Source organism: Macaca fascicularis, chromosome 10 (assembly GCF_037993035.2).
Source record: "Macaca fascicularis isolate 582-1 chromosome 10, T2T-MFA8v1.1".
NCBI lineage: Eukaryota > Metazoa > Chordata > Mammalia > Primates > Cercopithecidae > Macaca > Macaca fascicularis.
This window is the reverse complement of record NC_088384.1, coordinates 29,909,112-29,925,558: the sequence shown is the minus strand read 5'-3', so window position 1 is coordinate 29,925,558 and position 16,447 is coordinate 29,909,112. Positions and strand designations below refer to the sequence as shown.

Here is a 16,447-nt window from a genome sequence, read left to right as displayed (position 1 = left end):
GATTTCTGAAGTTTGGTTGGTGAGATCAAACTGTTTTGGGTACTTTGCTTTTCTCTAAAACATTTCTTCCTTTGTTCCAGCTTTTAAATATGTTTTATTGTATCTAGACTCAATGATAATTTATTGCTGATGTTGTATATATGTTTGGAATTTTTCTATCATAATAATTTGATGTGGTAAAATCAACATTCTGGTTTTAATTCATCTTTACAAGATGCGAAGAATTTGCAAAATAGGATTTTTTTCTTGGAAGACTCATGGCTTAGTTGTAATTGAATAATTAAAACTCAAATACAATTGTGAAAAGATTATTTACTTTAATATGACAAATATGAATGTACCAAAGAATTTTACAAAACATAGAACTGATAGACTCTTAACTGAATTATTTTTTAAATTGAATTAATAGTTGTTAATTTAATTGATAGTTGTTAACCCAAAAAGAATAGAATATTCTTCCTGGACTATTTGGCAAGTTTATTCTCTTTTCATATGTATAAATTTTCAATTTCTTCTTTTTAAAGGTTTTTAGCTGTCTTATACATAACATTAATGATCCAAACCATTCATTATTGCAGCATCATACCTGTGCATTACAAACTTTTTATACCTCAAAATATAAAGTATATGAGATTTCCCAAGCTATGTGTAGAATATTTGCAACCGTATGTTCAATGTTAAGAGTTAATACAAGCGACCTCCCTCTTTGCTATGCTGGTTAGATGCGGCAGTAACCAAAATGATCACTTGACCATATGCAAGTGCAGAGACCCCAGAAATGACACTAAGTGGGCATTTTGTTTGTAATTGGCCTTTCAAAGGCTGGGGTCAGAGCTGAAGCCACAGAGCAGATCTTAGCTGAATAATGATGTTGAAGCCACACTTGGGGGCTTTCATGGTTTCTTTATCTGAAAAATTTAAGTATTCATACAATGTTTAGAATGTATTTGGATCCTGTGCCACTTTCAGTAGGTGGCCCGCCCATAGATGGGAACACTGATCTATCCATATGATTTGTGGTTCTCATGTTTTTTTGTTTGCTGTTTAGTGCTTGCTCATTTTTATATACTTGGTACACTGCTTGGGGGGCTTGTTTCAGCTTATTTCTACCTGGATGGTCCTCATATATTTCACTAGAGGGTAGTGTCTACAATACCCAAACTTGGCTTGGCTTTTGTGGTTCTCACTAGAAGACATGCCTGTCTGAGCTTTGGGAAGGCTCTTCCGCCTTTAAGGGTCAATCAAAATAGAGTGTTGCTGGGGGATGATTGTGAAGTGGTTTGTGATTCAGATCTATTACCTACCACAGAGGCTCTGCCTATGCTGTATGCGGTGAGAATGGTTCCCTCAGGCCTGTGCCGGACCATGGCTGCTTTCCTCAGACCACTGGCCTTGATTCCAAGGTCTTAATTGATTCATTAACTGATGAATAATAACATAAACACTTAAGAAACTCCTTCACCTCCAAACTAGAACATTGCTCGCAGTGATAAGCTGTCTGCCTCATCCTCCGGCCCTCCCCTCAGAGGAAATTGCCTGGCTTTGTGATTTTCATGATCTATTTAAGGAGTTTTATTACTCACATATATATTGATCCATAAACAACATCAAGTTCCATTTCCATTTATAGTTTGAATCTGTAAAAAGAAATAACGTTATCTATTGTCTTTGAAGAATTGGTTTTTTGATTCAACCTTGTTTCTGAGACTCACTATGTCCTGACATGTGCTGTCGTTACCCAGTTTTCCCTGATGAGTGAGTGAGTGGCCTCCCCATTGCTTGAGTGTCTTATGGCTTAGGCACCTGTGCTCTGCCGGTCAGGTTGAGCACCTAAGTTCTTTGCATGTTTTTCCTATCACAGACAGTGTTGCTATGCACATTGTTACACGTCTCCAGGACCTGTGTAATAATCTCTCTTGCATTTTTTGAGTTGAAGTTGAGTGAATTTATAACTTGTAAGACGATGGCAAATAGTTTTCCAAGCAATTGTATTATTTTACGCCTCTTCGTAGGAGTATGTAAATGATCCTGTTTATCCACATCTTTTCCAACACCTGGTTAGGTCAAAATTCTTGTTTGTTTTTAACAGACACATAATAATTGCCCGTATTTCTGATGTAGAGAGGGATGTTTTGATGCATGCATACGCTGTGTAACAGACAAATCAGCTGGGCGCGGTGGCTGAACCTGTAATCCCAGCACTTTGGGAGTCCGAGGCAGGCGGATCTCATGAGGTCAGGAATTCGAGACCAGCCTGGTCAACATGGTGAAACCCCATCTCTACTAAAAATACAAAAATTAGCCGGGCATGGTGGTGCATGCCTGTAATCCCAGCTACTCGGAGGCTGAGGCAGCAGAATTGCTGGAACCCAGGAGGCGGAGGTTGCCCTGAGCAGAGGTCGTGCCATTGCAACCAGCCTGAGCAACAAGAGCAAAACTCCAACTCACAAAAACCTAACAGAACAAAACACAACAAAAAGACAGCCAAATTAGAGCAGTTAGCATGTCTATCACCTCACACGTTTATTATTTGTGGTTAGAACGCTCAAAACCCTTTTCTAGCTATTTTGAAATATACACTATTGTTAACTGCAGTCTCCAACAGAACGCCTGCACTTTTTCCTCATGATTGTAGCTTTGTACACATTGAACAGTCTTTCCCTATCCCTTCTCCAGCCCTCCCCAGCCTCTGCTAAGCACTGTTCTACTTTCTTCCTTTATGAAATCAATGACTTTAGCTCCCAGGTATGAGTGGGAACATGTGGTGCCTGGTTGATTTCATTTAACATCCTGTCCCCCAGTTCCATCCATGTTGCTACAAATGGCAGAATGTTGCTATTTTTTTGTGACTGAATAATATTCCACTGTGTGTATATACCACAGTTTCTTTTTTCTTTTTTGAGATGAGATTTCCCTTTTGTTGCCCACGCTGGAGGGCATTGGTGGGATCTTGGCTCACTGTAACCTCTGCCTTCCGGGTTCAAGCAATTCCCCTGCCTCAGCCTTCCAAGTAGGTGGGATTACAGGTATGCATCACCACGCCCAGGTTCAAGCGAGTCCCCTGCCTCAGCCCCCCAAGTAGCTGGGATTACAGGTGTGCATCACCACGCCCAGCTAATTTTTGTATTTTCGGTAGAAACTGAGTTTTGCCATGTTGGTCAGGCTGGTTTCGAACTCCTGACCTCAGGTGATCCACCAGCCTTGGCCTCCCAAAGTGCTGGGATTATAGGCGTGAGCCACTGCACCCAGCCTATACCACAGTTTCTTTGTCCATTTACCTGTTGATGGACACTTAGGTTGATTCCATATCTTGGCTATTGTGAATAGTGCAGCAGTAAACCCGGAAGTGCAGATATCCCTTGGATACTGATTTCCTTCCTTTTGGGTAGATGTCCAGCAGTGGGATTGCTGGGTCATATGGTATATCTACTTTTAGTTTTTCAAGGGACCTCCATGCTGTTTTCCATAGTGGTTGTGTTACTGGGAGAGGGGCAGGGTCATCAGTTCTTGTTTTCTTGGAAGAAAATGCAGCCAAGAGACACAAAGGTTAAGTAGCAGTTTATTGGAAGAAGATAAAGTACATTCCAAGAAGGAGCAGCTGGCTGGGATGGAAAGCGACAGCAGCAGCAAGGTTTATTTAGAGACAGCACCCTCCAGATGACAGGCAGAGCAGCTGCTGAGAGAGTGAATGAGCCCGCAGCGGCCGTGCTGGGACTCTATGAGGCTCTTCGTGATTATTCTCGGAGGGGCTTGAGGGAGTGTCACTTGCAATCGTGTTTTAGGCAGTCTCCTTTGGTGCACATGCTTGTGGTTGTACATGGCTAGTACACATGTCCATGTCTCATTAGCATTTCAAATGTCCACCCAAGGGTGTGCTTTTTTTTATTACAATGAGCAAAAGGCTACTCTAGGGCACGTTTTTGGAGGCATGCACGTGCTCATCAGCAAGAAACATGGCATACCACACTTATCTCCAGCTGGGGCCTGATACATCCGCCCTTCAGGGCAGAAGGAGCCCAACCATGAGGCCCCAAGCAGCCAGTATGGCCGTTGTCTTTTTTGCTGTCAGTGGGCAGCGTCTCCAGTACTACTTTTCCCTGGGGTTCCCTTGCCTGCTCATTTCTGGCTATCTACCTTCTCTAACAGGTGAGCTAATTTACACTCCTAACAACAGTATATTAAGTCGTCTCCTGTCTCCACATCCACACCAACATTGGTTATTTGTGTGTGTGTGTGTGTGTTTAGACAGAGTCTTGCTTTTTTGCAAGGCTGGAGTGCAGTGGCGTGATCTCAGCTCACTGCAATCTCCGTCTCCCGGTTTCAAGTGATCCTTCTGCCTCAACCCCCTGAGTAGCTGGGACTACAGGCATGTGCCATCACGCCCAGCTAATTTTTGTATTTTGAGTAGAGATGGAATTTCGCCATGTTGGCCAGGATGGTCTCGATCTCTTGACATCATGATCTGTCCGTCTTGGCCTCCCTGGGATTACAGGCACCCCGCCATTTTTTGTGTTTTTAATAGTAGCCATTCTAATTGGGATGAGGTGGTATCTCATAGTGGCTTTGATTGGTATTTCCCTGGTGACTACTGATGAGTAGTTTTTCATATACCTGTTGCCCATTAGTATGTCTTTTGAAAAATGTCTGTTCAGGCTGGGCTGGACGTGGTAGCTCAAGCCTATACAATCCCAGCACTTTGGGAGGCTGAGGTGGGCAGATTACCTGAGCTCAGGAATTTGAAACCATCCTGTGCAACATGGTGAAACCCCATCTCTACTAAAATGCAAAAAATTAGCTGGGTGTGGTGGCACGTGCCTGTTATCCCAGCTCCTCAGGAGGCCGAGGCAGGAAAATCACTTCAACCCAGGAAGCGGAGGTTGGGGTTGAGCTGAGATTGTGCCACTGTACTCCAGCCTGGGTGACAGAGCAAGACAAAGAAAGAAAGGAAAGAGAGAGAGAGAGAAAGAAAGAAAGAAAGGGAGAGAAAAAAATGTCTATTCATATCTTGCCCATTTTAAAATTAGATTATTTGTTTGTTGGCTATTGAGTTGAGTTCCTTATGTATTTTGAATATGAACCCTTGTCAGAGGCATAGTTTGCAAATATTTTTTCCCATTCTGCGGGTTGTCTCTTCACCTTGTTTCCTTTGCTGTGCAAAAGGTTTTTATATTGATGTAATCCCATTTGTCTATTTTTGAGGTTTTACACAAAAAATCTTTGCCTAGACCAATGTCTTGAAGCATTTCCTCAATATTTTCTTGTAGTGTTTTCATAGTTTTAGGTCTTAGATGTAACTGATCCATTTTGATTTGCTTTTTGTATATGGTGAGAGAGGGGGGTCTAGTTTTATTTTTCTGCATATAAATAACTAGTTTTCCCAGCATCATTTATTGAAGAGGCTGTTCTTTCCTCAGTGTGTGTTCTTAGCATTATGTTGAAAATGAGTTGACTATTAAGTGTGTGAATTCACTTCTGGGTTCTCTATTCTGTTCCATTTCTTTGTGTGTCTGTCTTCATGCCATTACCATGCTGTTTTGGTTACTGTGGCTTTGCAATACATTTTGAAATCTGGTGGTGTGATGCCTCCAGCTTGTTCTGTCTGTCTAGGATTGCTTTGTTTATTCAGGGTCTTTTGTGGTGCCATATGAGTTTTAGGATTTTTGTTTTTCTATTTCTGTGAAGAATGTCATTGGTTGTTTATATATATATATATATATATAGAAATTGCATTGAATCTATAACTGCTTTGGCTGTATGGTCATTATAACAATATTTATTCTTCTAATCCATGAGCATAGGATAACTTTTTAATTGATTTGCATCTTCTTTTATTTTTATTTTTTCTTTTTCGTCTATTTATTTTTTTTTTATGGAGTTTCACTTTTGTTGCCCAGGCTGGAGTGCAGTGGCGCTATCTCGGCTCACCACAACCTCTGCCTCCTGGGTTCAAGCGATTCTCCTGCCTCAGCCTCCCAGGTAGCTGGGATTACAGGCATGTGCCACCACACCTGGCTAATTTTGTATTTTTAGTAGAGATGGAGGTTTCTCCATGTTGGTCAGGCTGGTCTCGAACTCTCGAACTCAGGTGGTATCATTTGTAATGTCTCTTTTTTTCCTCTGATTTTACTTATTTGAGTCTTTTTTCCTCTTAGTTTAGCTAAAGATTGTTCAATTTTGTTTATCTTTTCAAAAAAACAACTTTTTGTTTTGTTGGTCTTTTGAATTTTTTTTTTTAAGAGACAGGGTCAGGCGGGGCACGGTGGCTCACATCTGTAATCCCAGCACTTTGGGAGGCCGAGATGGGCGGATCACCTGAGGTCAGTCTTGTCCCACTGACCTTGTAGAGGAGATGAACTTATCAATTAGCCCTGCCAAAGACTCAGAGCACCTCTTGACCCTTTGTACTTGTCCAAATTCATTTATGTTCTTAGCGGCCCTCAGGAGATTAGAATGTGTCAAGTCTTGTCAGTGCCCCAGACAGGGGAGATAGAAGCCAGCCCCTTCAGGTGCAGCTGGAGACGTTGGGGCATTAAGTGTGTGTTCCAGTTTATTCTATCCTGAAGGAAAAGCTGGGAGCATGAGTTTATCCCCCACTTGCTCTGCAAAAAGCCAGACAGAGGATCTGTGGCAAGTGCCTGCACTCATTTTTAAACTGCACACTCCTTCAATGCATTGTTTTGCTCTTTGTCACCCCCAGGGGCCTAGCAAATGCTGACTCCTCTCTGCTTAGAGATAGACAGGTTGGAAGCTTGACGCTATCTGTTGAGCAAACCAGTGGGAGCTGCTGTGGAAGTGCTCACCTGCCTGTTCAGGGTCTCAGGAGCACTGGTGTCCTGCTCTGTCAGCTCCCAGATGCATGGAAACCCCAGGGCAGCAGCTGCACATGTGCAGACAAACTCCTTCTAGGGAGACAGTGGGAGTCAGGCCTTTTTGCCTTTTCACCCTGCACTGGGCCTGGGGCGATGTTTTTTGGTCTCTGTGCCCCTGTGGGACTGAGAAATACAGAGCCTTGTCAACTCCCAAAGCTTGGTGATGGAGGAGCTAGTCCTTCGTTTGAGAGGGGTAAGCGTTGTGTACTCAATGTGTGAAGTTAGAGACCTGATTTTATCATGGAGCAGGGGGTGGGAGAAGGCATGGGACTTGCCCACACACCTGTCCAGACTCCTGGAAATCTATTGTTTACCTGCCCATTGGCTCCAGGTGCAGGCTGGTTATTACTAGAAGCCCATCCCTCGGGCAATAGGTCGGACAGCCCGCAGACATACCCTTCCAGGGAGAAACTGGGAGCCTGGCATTTCTGCCTGTTTGTGCTGAGCGCAGGGGCACAGCTGCTGGAAGAGCTCACGTGCCCATTTAAAACTGCCTCTTTGCCCTCTGTGGTCGCAGAGGATTCATAGCTGCTGACCCATGTCTGCTGCCAGAGCTAGGTGAGCTAGCAGCCAAGCCCTTGAGTGGGAACTGCAAAAGCTGGGGCTGCCTATGTGTGGTCCAAACCCTCGCCTCTCCAGGAGAAAGCTGGGCGCAGGGATTCCTTCCCCACAGTAAGGTATTGTGCCTACGGTGGGGCTTGTGGTGCGAGTGTGTCTCAGCTTTTCCAACCCATCGCGATATGGATGTTTTCTCCATTGCCCCATGTGCTAGTTTCTGGGTTTCTTTCTGAGGGAGTTGATTTGTGTGTAGATGGGAGTTTTTCTGTGTGTCCACGGGAAAAGGGAGCCCCAGGAGCCTCCTCCTCTAACCATCTCGCTTATATCACCCTCTGTGATTCTTTTTATACATAGTTAATGATTCACTAATATTTTGTTGAGGAATTTTGCATTTATGTTTATGAGAGATACTGGTTTCTAGGTTTTTTTCTTATGTCTGTCTGGTTTTGGTATTAGGATAATGCTGGCCTCAGAGAATGAGTTAGGAAGTGTTCTCTCTGCTTTTGTCTTTTGGAAGAGATTGTAGGGAATTGGTATAATTTTTCCCATAAATGTTTGGTAGAACCCATTGTTCACTAGTGAACCCATCTGGGTGTAACTGAGTACTCCCATTCTCTAAGAGATAGTTAGTTTCATTACTTTTCTTACTGTTATTTTCTTTTCACTTCCCCTCTTCCCTCCCCTGCCTTTGGTCCTTTAGAAAAGCAAGTATCACCTCTCACCTCCCCCTCACCAGACATTCCCTGCAGGGGTAAAGAAAGAATCTGTAAACTTGGAGATAGGTTGAAGGAGGTTTGGTTGAGAACAGGGCAAGTTCTTCCAGCTGATCTTTCCTGAGACTTAGCAGTAGATTTGCAGCCCAAAGTGTACCCACTAGGGAACTCTCCCTGCCAGGGGGTGGCCTCAAAACTTCCACACTCCAGGGGTTTGCCTTTCACCCACTAGGAAGGCATGGAGAAGGCATATCCCCTTGGCCACCTTTACAACTTACTTCTGCCCAGGCAGGTGCCAACTCAGCTGCCCAGTGCATAACTCGGTACAGCTGCCTGGTAGATAACCGCCATTGCTCACTCCCCCCACCCCCGCAACACACCTTATGAAAATGTCCCTTTCTCCTGCAAAGGAGAAATGGCACATTAAAAGGCAGGATGCGTCATACTCCTTCCCCCAAGCTGGCTTCAGAATAAATTCACATTTTTGTATAAAACCTTCTTTTGTATCAGATTTCTTTGGTGTCAGAGTTAGTAGAACTCTGTATGCAGTGAGCAGCTAACCAGCTTTTCAGCTGCATGGGCACTATGTTCCATCTTCCTTCCGTCCTCAGTCTGGAGAACCTCAGTCAACCTGTCTCTAAGTTTATGGATTTTTCTTTTGCCAGCTCTAATCTGCTGTTGACCTCCGCTAGTAAATCTTTCATTTCAGGCCAGGCACGGTGGCTCACGCCTGTAATCCCAGCGCTTTGGGAGGTCAAGGTGGGTGGAGCATGAGGTCAGGAGTTCAAGACCAGCCTGGCCAACATGGTGAAACCCCATCTGTACTAAAAATACAAAAAATTAGCTGGACCTGGTGGCGGGTGCCTGTAATCCCAGCTACTCGGGAGGCTGAGGCAGAGAATTGCTTGAACCCGGGAGGCGGAGGTTGCAGTGAGCCAAGATTGCGCCACTGCACTGCACTCCAGCCTGGGCGACAGAGCAAGACTCCATCAAATAAATAAATAAATAAATAAATAAATTCATTTTAGTTATTGTACTTCTGAACTCAAGAATTTCTGCTTGGTTCTTTTTTGTTATAGTTTTTGCTTTATTGGTACTCTTTATTCAGTGAGGCAGCATTTTCATACTTTTACTTCTTTTGACATGGATGGTTTTCTTAGTTCTTTGAACATATAACAGTTAAAGTCTCTGTTTAGTAAGGCCAACATCTAGCGTTTCTCAGTGAAAAGTTCTGATTGCTGTTTTCCTGGGTGTGGCCATACTTTTCTGTTTCATTATGTCTTGTATTTTTTGCTGGAGAAAGAACATTTTAGATAATATAATGTGGAAACACTGGACATCAGAGACCCCCATACCAGCGTTTGTTGTTGTTGCTGTTTTATTGTTATTGTCCTTGTTGTTGATCATTGTTCAGTGACAACTTTCCTGAACTAAGGCCGGGCGCAGTGGCTCACGCCTGTAATCCCAGCACTTTGGGAGGCCCAGGCGGGCGGATCACGAGGTCAGGAGATCGAGACCACCCTGGCTAACACGGTGTAACCCCGTCTTTACTAAAAATACAAAAAATTAGCCGGGCGTGGTGGCGGGCGCCTGTAGTCCCAGCTACTTGGGAGGCTGAGGCAGGAGAATGGCATGAACCTGGGAGGCGGAGCTTGCAGTGAGCCAAGATCATGCCACTGCACTCCAGCCTGGGCGACACAGGGAGACTCCGTTCCCCCTCCCAAAAAAAAAAAAAAAAAAAAAAAAAAAAACTTTCCTGAACTAATTCTGTGACATCTATCTTCCCTGTAGTGTGTGGCCACTGACTTCTCCGTTTGGTTACTTTAGTGGTCAGATAGTAAGTAGTCAGAGATTTCCTTAAATGCCTGAGCCAGTGAGTCTTCCAGTATTTGCTGAGGGGCTGTGTGTGTCTGTTAGGGCACGCCTTCAAAGCGCAGGCAGTTTGCAATTCTGTATTTGCCTTCATTGCTTTCTTGCATATGGCCTTGTGGTCAGTCAGAGGGGAGAGATCAGAGCCCTCTCAGGTCTTACATGGGCATGCGCATGGCCTTCCAGATCCTCAGGAATGTATCAGTGCTTTTCAAAGTCCCTGTGGACATCTCATTCCCCAGGCTGAGTGCAGTGGTAACATCACAGCTCACTGTAGCCTCAACATCCTGGGCTCAAGTGATCCTCCTGTCTCAGCTTCCCAAGTAGCTCTGACTACAGGTGTGTGCCACCACACTCAACTGATTTTTAAATTTTTTATAGAGACAGAGACTTGCTATGTTGCCCAGGCTGGTCTCAAACTCCTGAGTTCAAGCGATCCTCCTGCCTTGGCCTCTTGAAGCTTTGGGATTATAGGCATGAACCACTGCAGCTGGCACTGGAGCTTCAGTTTTAAGAGGTATTCTCAGAAATCAATACCAAATTTACTGTTCATTGATCACTTCATATGTGGTGTCAGCTTAGGTTTGCGGTAGGCTGGGGAGCTAGGAAGAGACAAAGTGATGAGTGCTCCTGTGTGTCTAGGTAGCAGGACATGAGAAGCAACTCTGAAGACCTCACTAATTGGCTGTTCCTTTTCTCTGTGGCCAGTGTTTGTCCAGCACGATGCTGCCCAACTCTACCTCAAACTCTGGAACCTGATTAAGGACCAGATCACTGATGTACACTTGGTAAGAACCTAGAACCAGAGCACTCCGAAGTTTAAGATGCTGCTCATTTGACTCAGCTGTTGTTCCTGTAGTGTGTAGAAGAATAAGAGAGTTAATCCACATAAAACACTTACCACAGTTTCATAATATTGTTACTGGTAATATTTTGCACCTTTGTGAGTAGGACAAAGAGCATTAGTGACTACCATTTCTAGAGCTTCTGTCTCTTGGCTCCACCTTCTGGCAATTGGCCTGACCTGGCTTATGGTGCTGTTCCCATCTCACCTCTCTGCTCTCCCTCTTGCAGGTGGAGAGGCTGCAGGCCCTGTATATGATACAGGTGAAGGACTCCTTGATTTGCCTTGACTGTGCCATGGAGAGTAGCAGAAAGAGCATCATACTCACCCTCCCACTTTCTCTTTTCAAAGCTCCTGAAGACACTGGTAAGGGGATTCTCTTGGTATTTGCTGCTTCTGTATGTGTTAGTCCATTTTCTGTTGTTATGAGTCAATATCTGAGATTAGGTAATTTATTTCTTACAGTTCTGGAGGCTGGGAATTCTTGGTTGAGGGGCTGCACCTGGTGAGGGCCTGCCTGCTGGTGGGGACTCTGAGAGTCCTGAGGCGAGGCAGTGCAGGGCATCACATGGTGAGGGGGCTGAGCATGCTAATGTGCCAGCTCAAGTCTCTCTTCCTCTTCATATGAAGCCACCAGTCCCACTCCCAGGATAACCCACTAACCCATTAATCCATGAGTGGATTAATTCATTCATGAAGTCTGTGCCCTTATGACCCAATGACCCCCTCTTTTTTTTTTTTTGGAGACTTCCTGTCACTCAGGCTGGAGTGCAGTGGTATAATCTCAGCTCACCACGATCTGTGCCTCCCATGTTCAAACGATTCTCCTGCCTCCCGAGTAGCTGGGATTACAGATGCCCACCACCACACCCAGATAATTTTTGTATTTTTAGTAGAGTCGGGGTTTCACCACGTTGGCCAGGCTGGTCTCAAACTCCTGGCCTCAGGTGATCCACCCGCCTCAGTCTCCCAAAGTGCTGGGATTACAGGCGTGAGCAACCTCGTCCTCCCTAAATATTTCTCAAAGGCTTCACCTTTCCATCTAGCCACATTGGGGATTCAGTTTCAACCTGGGTTTTGGGGAGGACAAACCCTCAAACCATCGTACCACATAATACAGTGTGGCCAGTTCCCCCTTGCCTCTTTGATCTATCTCTGGCTATGGAAAAGTCGCTTATTTCATTTTCATGGCTCTGGACAATTTCTCCTTTATTTTGGCAAAAATGTTTTTCCCTCCTACCTCCACCTCCCTCATACTGCTCCCTTAACAGGAGCCCCTCCTGTTTTCTTCCTCCAGTCAGTAGGTGCCCTTTGAGATCCTGCCAAGGGGACCACACCAGGCCAGGCATTAAGGGGGATATGAAGAAAACCAGAAAAAAAGCTGAAATCCTCAGCTGTAAAGTGTGGGGAGGCTGTACCCGCTACAGTTTGGGGCTGTGTCCCCACCCAAAAATCTCATGTTCAATTTTAATCCCCAGTGTTGGAGATAGGGCCAGTGGGAAGGAGACTGGATCCTCGGGGAGGGTTTCTCGTGAATGGTTTGGCACCATCCCCCATGGTACTGTCTTTGTGACAGTGAGTTCTCATGAGATCTGGTTGTTTAAAAGTATGCAGCCAGGCTGAGTGTGGTGGCTCATGCCTGTAACCCCAGCACTTTGGGAGGCCGAGGCGGGTGAATCACCTGAGGTCAGGAATTCAAGACCAGCCTATTCAACATGGTAAAACCCTGTCTCTACTAAAAATACAAAAAATTAGCCGGGTGTGGTGGCAAGGCCTGTAGTCCTAGCTACTCAGGAGGCTAAGGCAGGAGAATCACTTGAACCTGGGAGGCACGCCCCTGCACTCCAGCTCATTTACTTTTGTGCACCTGCTCCTCCCATGTAGATGCCTGGTCCTGCTTGGCCTTCTGCTATGATGGGGAGCTTCCTGCAGCCTCCCCAGAAGCAGATGCTGCGGTGCTTCCTGTCATCCTGCAGAACCATGAGCCAATCAAACTGCTTTTCTTATAAATTACCCAGTCTCAGCTATTGTCTCACAGCAGTGTGAGAACAGATGAATACAGTACTCTAGGTGGGAAATACCGACACTTTCTTTTTTCCCTATTCTCTTGGGTGGGACAGGAGGACGCCCTGCACTGCTTCTTCCAGCCCAGGGAGTTATCAAGCAAGTGCTTCTGTGAGAACTGTGGGAAGAAGACCTATGGGAAACAGGTACTCATTCCCTAGATCAGACTCAGCTGTCCCTCGGTGCACATGGGGGATTGGTTCCAGGACCCCTGTGTGTACCAAAATCCACACACACTCAAGTCCCCCAGTCGGTCCTACAGAACCCACGTATAGGAAAAGTTTGTCCCTCATCTATGTGGTTGTGCATCTGGGATACTATATTTTTTGATGAGCGTTTGGAACTCGTGCCTCTATGGGGGAGGGCAGACTGTATTTATTTAAAACAATGTGTGTATAAGTGGACCCACACAGTCCAAACCCGTGCTGTTAAGGGGTCAACTGTCCTTCACTAGCCTAGGGTTGCCCCCTGTGAATTTCCTGATAGAATCATCAGAGGCCCTGAGGGCACCCCATTTTGGTGAGAAAGGGAATCTGGATCTGGCCAGTAGTATCTGGGACACTGGGGTTCTAATTTCTAGAGCCGTGGATGTGGCTTCTCAAGTGGCATCACCGAGAGGGACCAGAGAAGAGGGCCTGAGAGCAGCCAGCAGGGCATTTCCCTCGAGGCGAGATTAGCTCCCTGGAGCAGGTGCCGTGGCTCCCCGGGTCCTGGTGCCTCGTGTGGGGACCGCATGGTGGTACAATAGCCAAGTTTTGCATTATTGTCAGAGGAGCTCAGCAGATCCAGCAAACAGGAGCCTTAAACTCCGTGATGTCACCCTGCTCCCCTCTTTTTGGGAAGAACGCGTCACTAGCCCTGACATTTCTCTGACTCTCGTTCCAATCATGTGATTCTCCATCAGGAATTCACAGACAAGAAAGATCTGCCACGCCCTGGACTTCCCCCAGAGCCTGGATTTCAGTCAGGTCCTTCCAATGGCGTGAGAGCCCTGTGATACTGAGGAGCAGGTGGGTTGCTGCTGACCTCTTTGCCATCCTGCCCCTCCCCAGACGCCTCATCCTTTCCGTTTTCCCTTCCCTCACCCCGAGTCTGCTAGAAGCCACCCATTCCTCAGAGATTGTCCCCAACCTTAAAATACTTTTTTCTTTCTAAATATTGGATTTGTGTTTATATGCCTCACAGTACTGAGGGAAGGAATCCAGAATTCAGTAGGCTTCTTTGGAAATAACATGTGGAATACATAGAAATGCAAAGGCAAACATGTCATTGTGGGTTCTTACTACCAACCAAACTTTCTTCCCAAAATGGCCTGTGCCCACTTTGAGGATAATCATAAAGTAGCCAGTTGACTGGACCACATTTAATCAGAGTAAAGGTTAATTTTCTTGTCCTGAGATAATAACTTATTGAGAGATTCTGAGAAAAAAAAAAAATGATAGAAGGCCAGGCAATGTGGCTCATGCCTGTGATCCCACACCTTGAAAGGCTGGGGTGGGAGGATCACTTGAGCCCAGGAGTTTGAGGCTGCAGTGAGCTGTGATCTATCACTGTACTCCAGCCTGGGTGACAGCACAAGACCCTGTCTCTAAAAACAAAACAAAACAAATACTAAGGAAAAAAAGACACAAGTATCTTTTCTTCATAGATTTGAAATGCTACATAGCAAATTTTGTATTCCCGTATGTACGGGTCTATTTTTGGAGTGTCTCTTCTGTTTTATTGGTCTGTTTGACTATTTATGCTCTAGAACCATGGCATTTAGAAAATTAAGGCCTGATAATATGTTAAAATAGCTCCTATTGTAACATGGTTTCTTTACCTGCTTAGGCAGTATACATTTCATAGGATTCTCTTTTTCTTCTAGTTCTTTATATTTCTACCTACACATTTTACCTGATGAAATATATTTAAAATTGTTTTTCTCTCAAAAAAGACTTATTGGCTGTGTGCAGTGGGTCACGCCTGTAATCCCAGCTCTTTGGGAGTCCAAGAGGATTGCTTGAGTCCAGGAGTTTGAGTCCAGCTGGACAACAAAGACTCCATCTTTGCAACAACAACAAAAATAACAACGAACAAGATTTTGTTATGGAATATTACAAACAGATACCAAAGCATGTAGTGAGGAATTAGCCAGTGAATCCTTGGCTGTAACAGTTACCAAAACTCATGGCAGGTCTTGCTTTTCCTATAACCCACCCTGTTTCACCCAACCCTGTACAGGGTTTTTCTGAAGCAAATCCCAGACCAGACTTCATACTATTTTATTTGTAAATACTCCATTATGTGTCCCTAAAGAATAAGCACTCAAAAGATAATCATCTCCATTTTGTAATTCCTTAATAGCATCAAATATCTGGCCAACGTTCAGGCTTCCTGTTGTATAATCTGTGTGGTTTGCTTGAATCTAGATCCAAACAACGCCTACACAAACACCACAGATGGAGTCTTGGTTTGTTGTCCAGCTGGACTCGTAACTTGCATTTAGTTACGTTTCTTTCTTAAGTTCCTTTTAGATTTCCGCTCCTTTTCTTTTCCTTGCAGTTGATTTGGTTGAAGATTTTTTACATAAGCCAGAGCTGGCTAGTTGGTTTCATTTAATGTGTTCCTCTAACCTTTTTATTTCTTGTAAACTGATATTTAGATACAGATATTGCCCTGCATTTTGTAAAGTCCTGCACAAAGTCTGCAAATGGAAACAGGGATAATTCCAGCCTCCACTGTGGGTGACCCAGCTTTGTGTGTGCTGCCCTTGCCGTCTGTCTCCCCTCTGCCTACAGAAGACTTTTGGCTGGGTGTGGTGGCTCAGGTTAGGGCCATTCCTGGGCTTGTGGAGAAACAGAACTCTGTTCTGATGACCCCCACCCCTCCCAGGGGAAAGTTCTAATCTTGCCTTGGCTTTGGGGGCCTCTCTCGTGACCTGCCTTCCATCTCCTGTGTGCTGTGCTCTGCCAAGCTGCTGAGCCTTCACAGTTCAGGATCCACACTCAGGAAAGCCCCTCCTGGAGGGTGCCCACCGGCCTTGGGTCAGGACTGTTTTCTAATATTCTGAAGTCCCAGAGTCGGGTTTAGGGTGGGCAGGTATAAATGTGTGAGGCAGTCATGTTTGTGGCGGTGGGTGAACTGTGTCGTGCCTGTCTCTTTCCAGCCTGGAGGGCAGTATGAGCTTTTCGCTGTGATCGCGCACGTGGGAGTGGCAGCCTCCGGTCATTACTGTGTCTACATCCGGAACGCTGTGGATGGAAAATGGTTCTGCTTCAGTGACTCCAATATTTGCTTGGTGAGAAACATCATCCACAATTGCCTCCTGCCCTGGATTGGCCACCTCTAGCACATGCTGGGCCCGGGACTGCGTGGGTGTCTGAGATCAAGACACACTGTGGTCCCGCTGTCTCGGTGTGGGGCCTTTGATGAGGGTTCAAGCCTTTTTCGGCCTGAAGTCCCCATGTGGTTTGCACCTCATTCACTTCCCTCCACTTTGAAGTTTTTGGTGCTTTAGACTCATGCCCTGCGGCTTCGTGCTTTGTGGG

The 16,447-nt window shown here is 45.3% G+C and overlaps 2 protein-coding genes across 3 annotated transcripts in view; both read left to right on the top strand.

The window, feature by feature from the left end:
- LOC102124557 (ubl carboxyl-terminal hydrolase 18-like) overlaps positions 1–16,248 on the top strand; it is a 43,034-nt gene extending 26,786 nt beyond the window's left edge. Inside the window, exons 3-7 of the mRNA XM_065521758.2 lie at positions 10,718–10,797; positions 11,084–11,219; positions 12,974–13,063; positions 13,822–13,927; positions 16,066–16,248. Coding sequence (XP_065377830.1) covers positions 10,718–10,797; positions 11,084–11,219; positions 12,974–13,032 — 275 coding nt within the window. The 3' untranslated portion in view covers positions 13,033–13,063; positions 13,822–13,927; positions 16,066–16,248. The remainder of the gene's footprint in view (positions 1–10,717; positions 10,798–11,083; positions 11,220–12,973; positions 13,064–13,821; positions 13,928–16,065) is intronic.
- The window catches only part of LOC102119992 (immunoglobulin lambda-1 light chain), a 306,764-nt gene that overhangs the window by 220,098 nt on the left and 70,219 nt on the right, over positions 1–16,447 (top strand). The gene's annotated exons all lie outside the window — the stretch shown is intronic.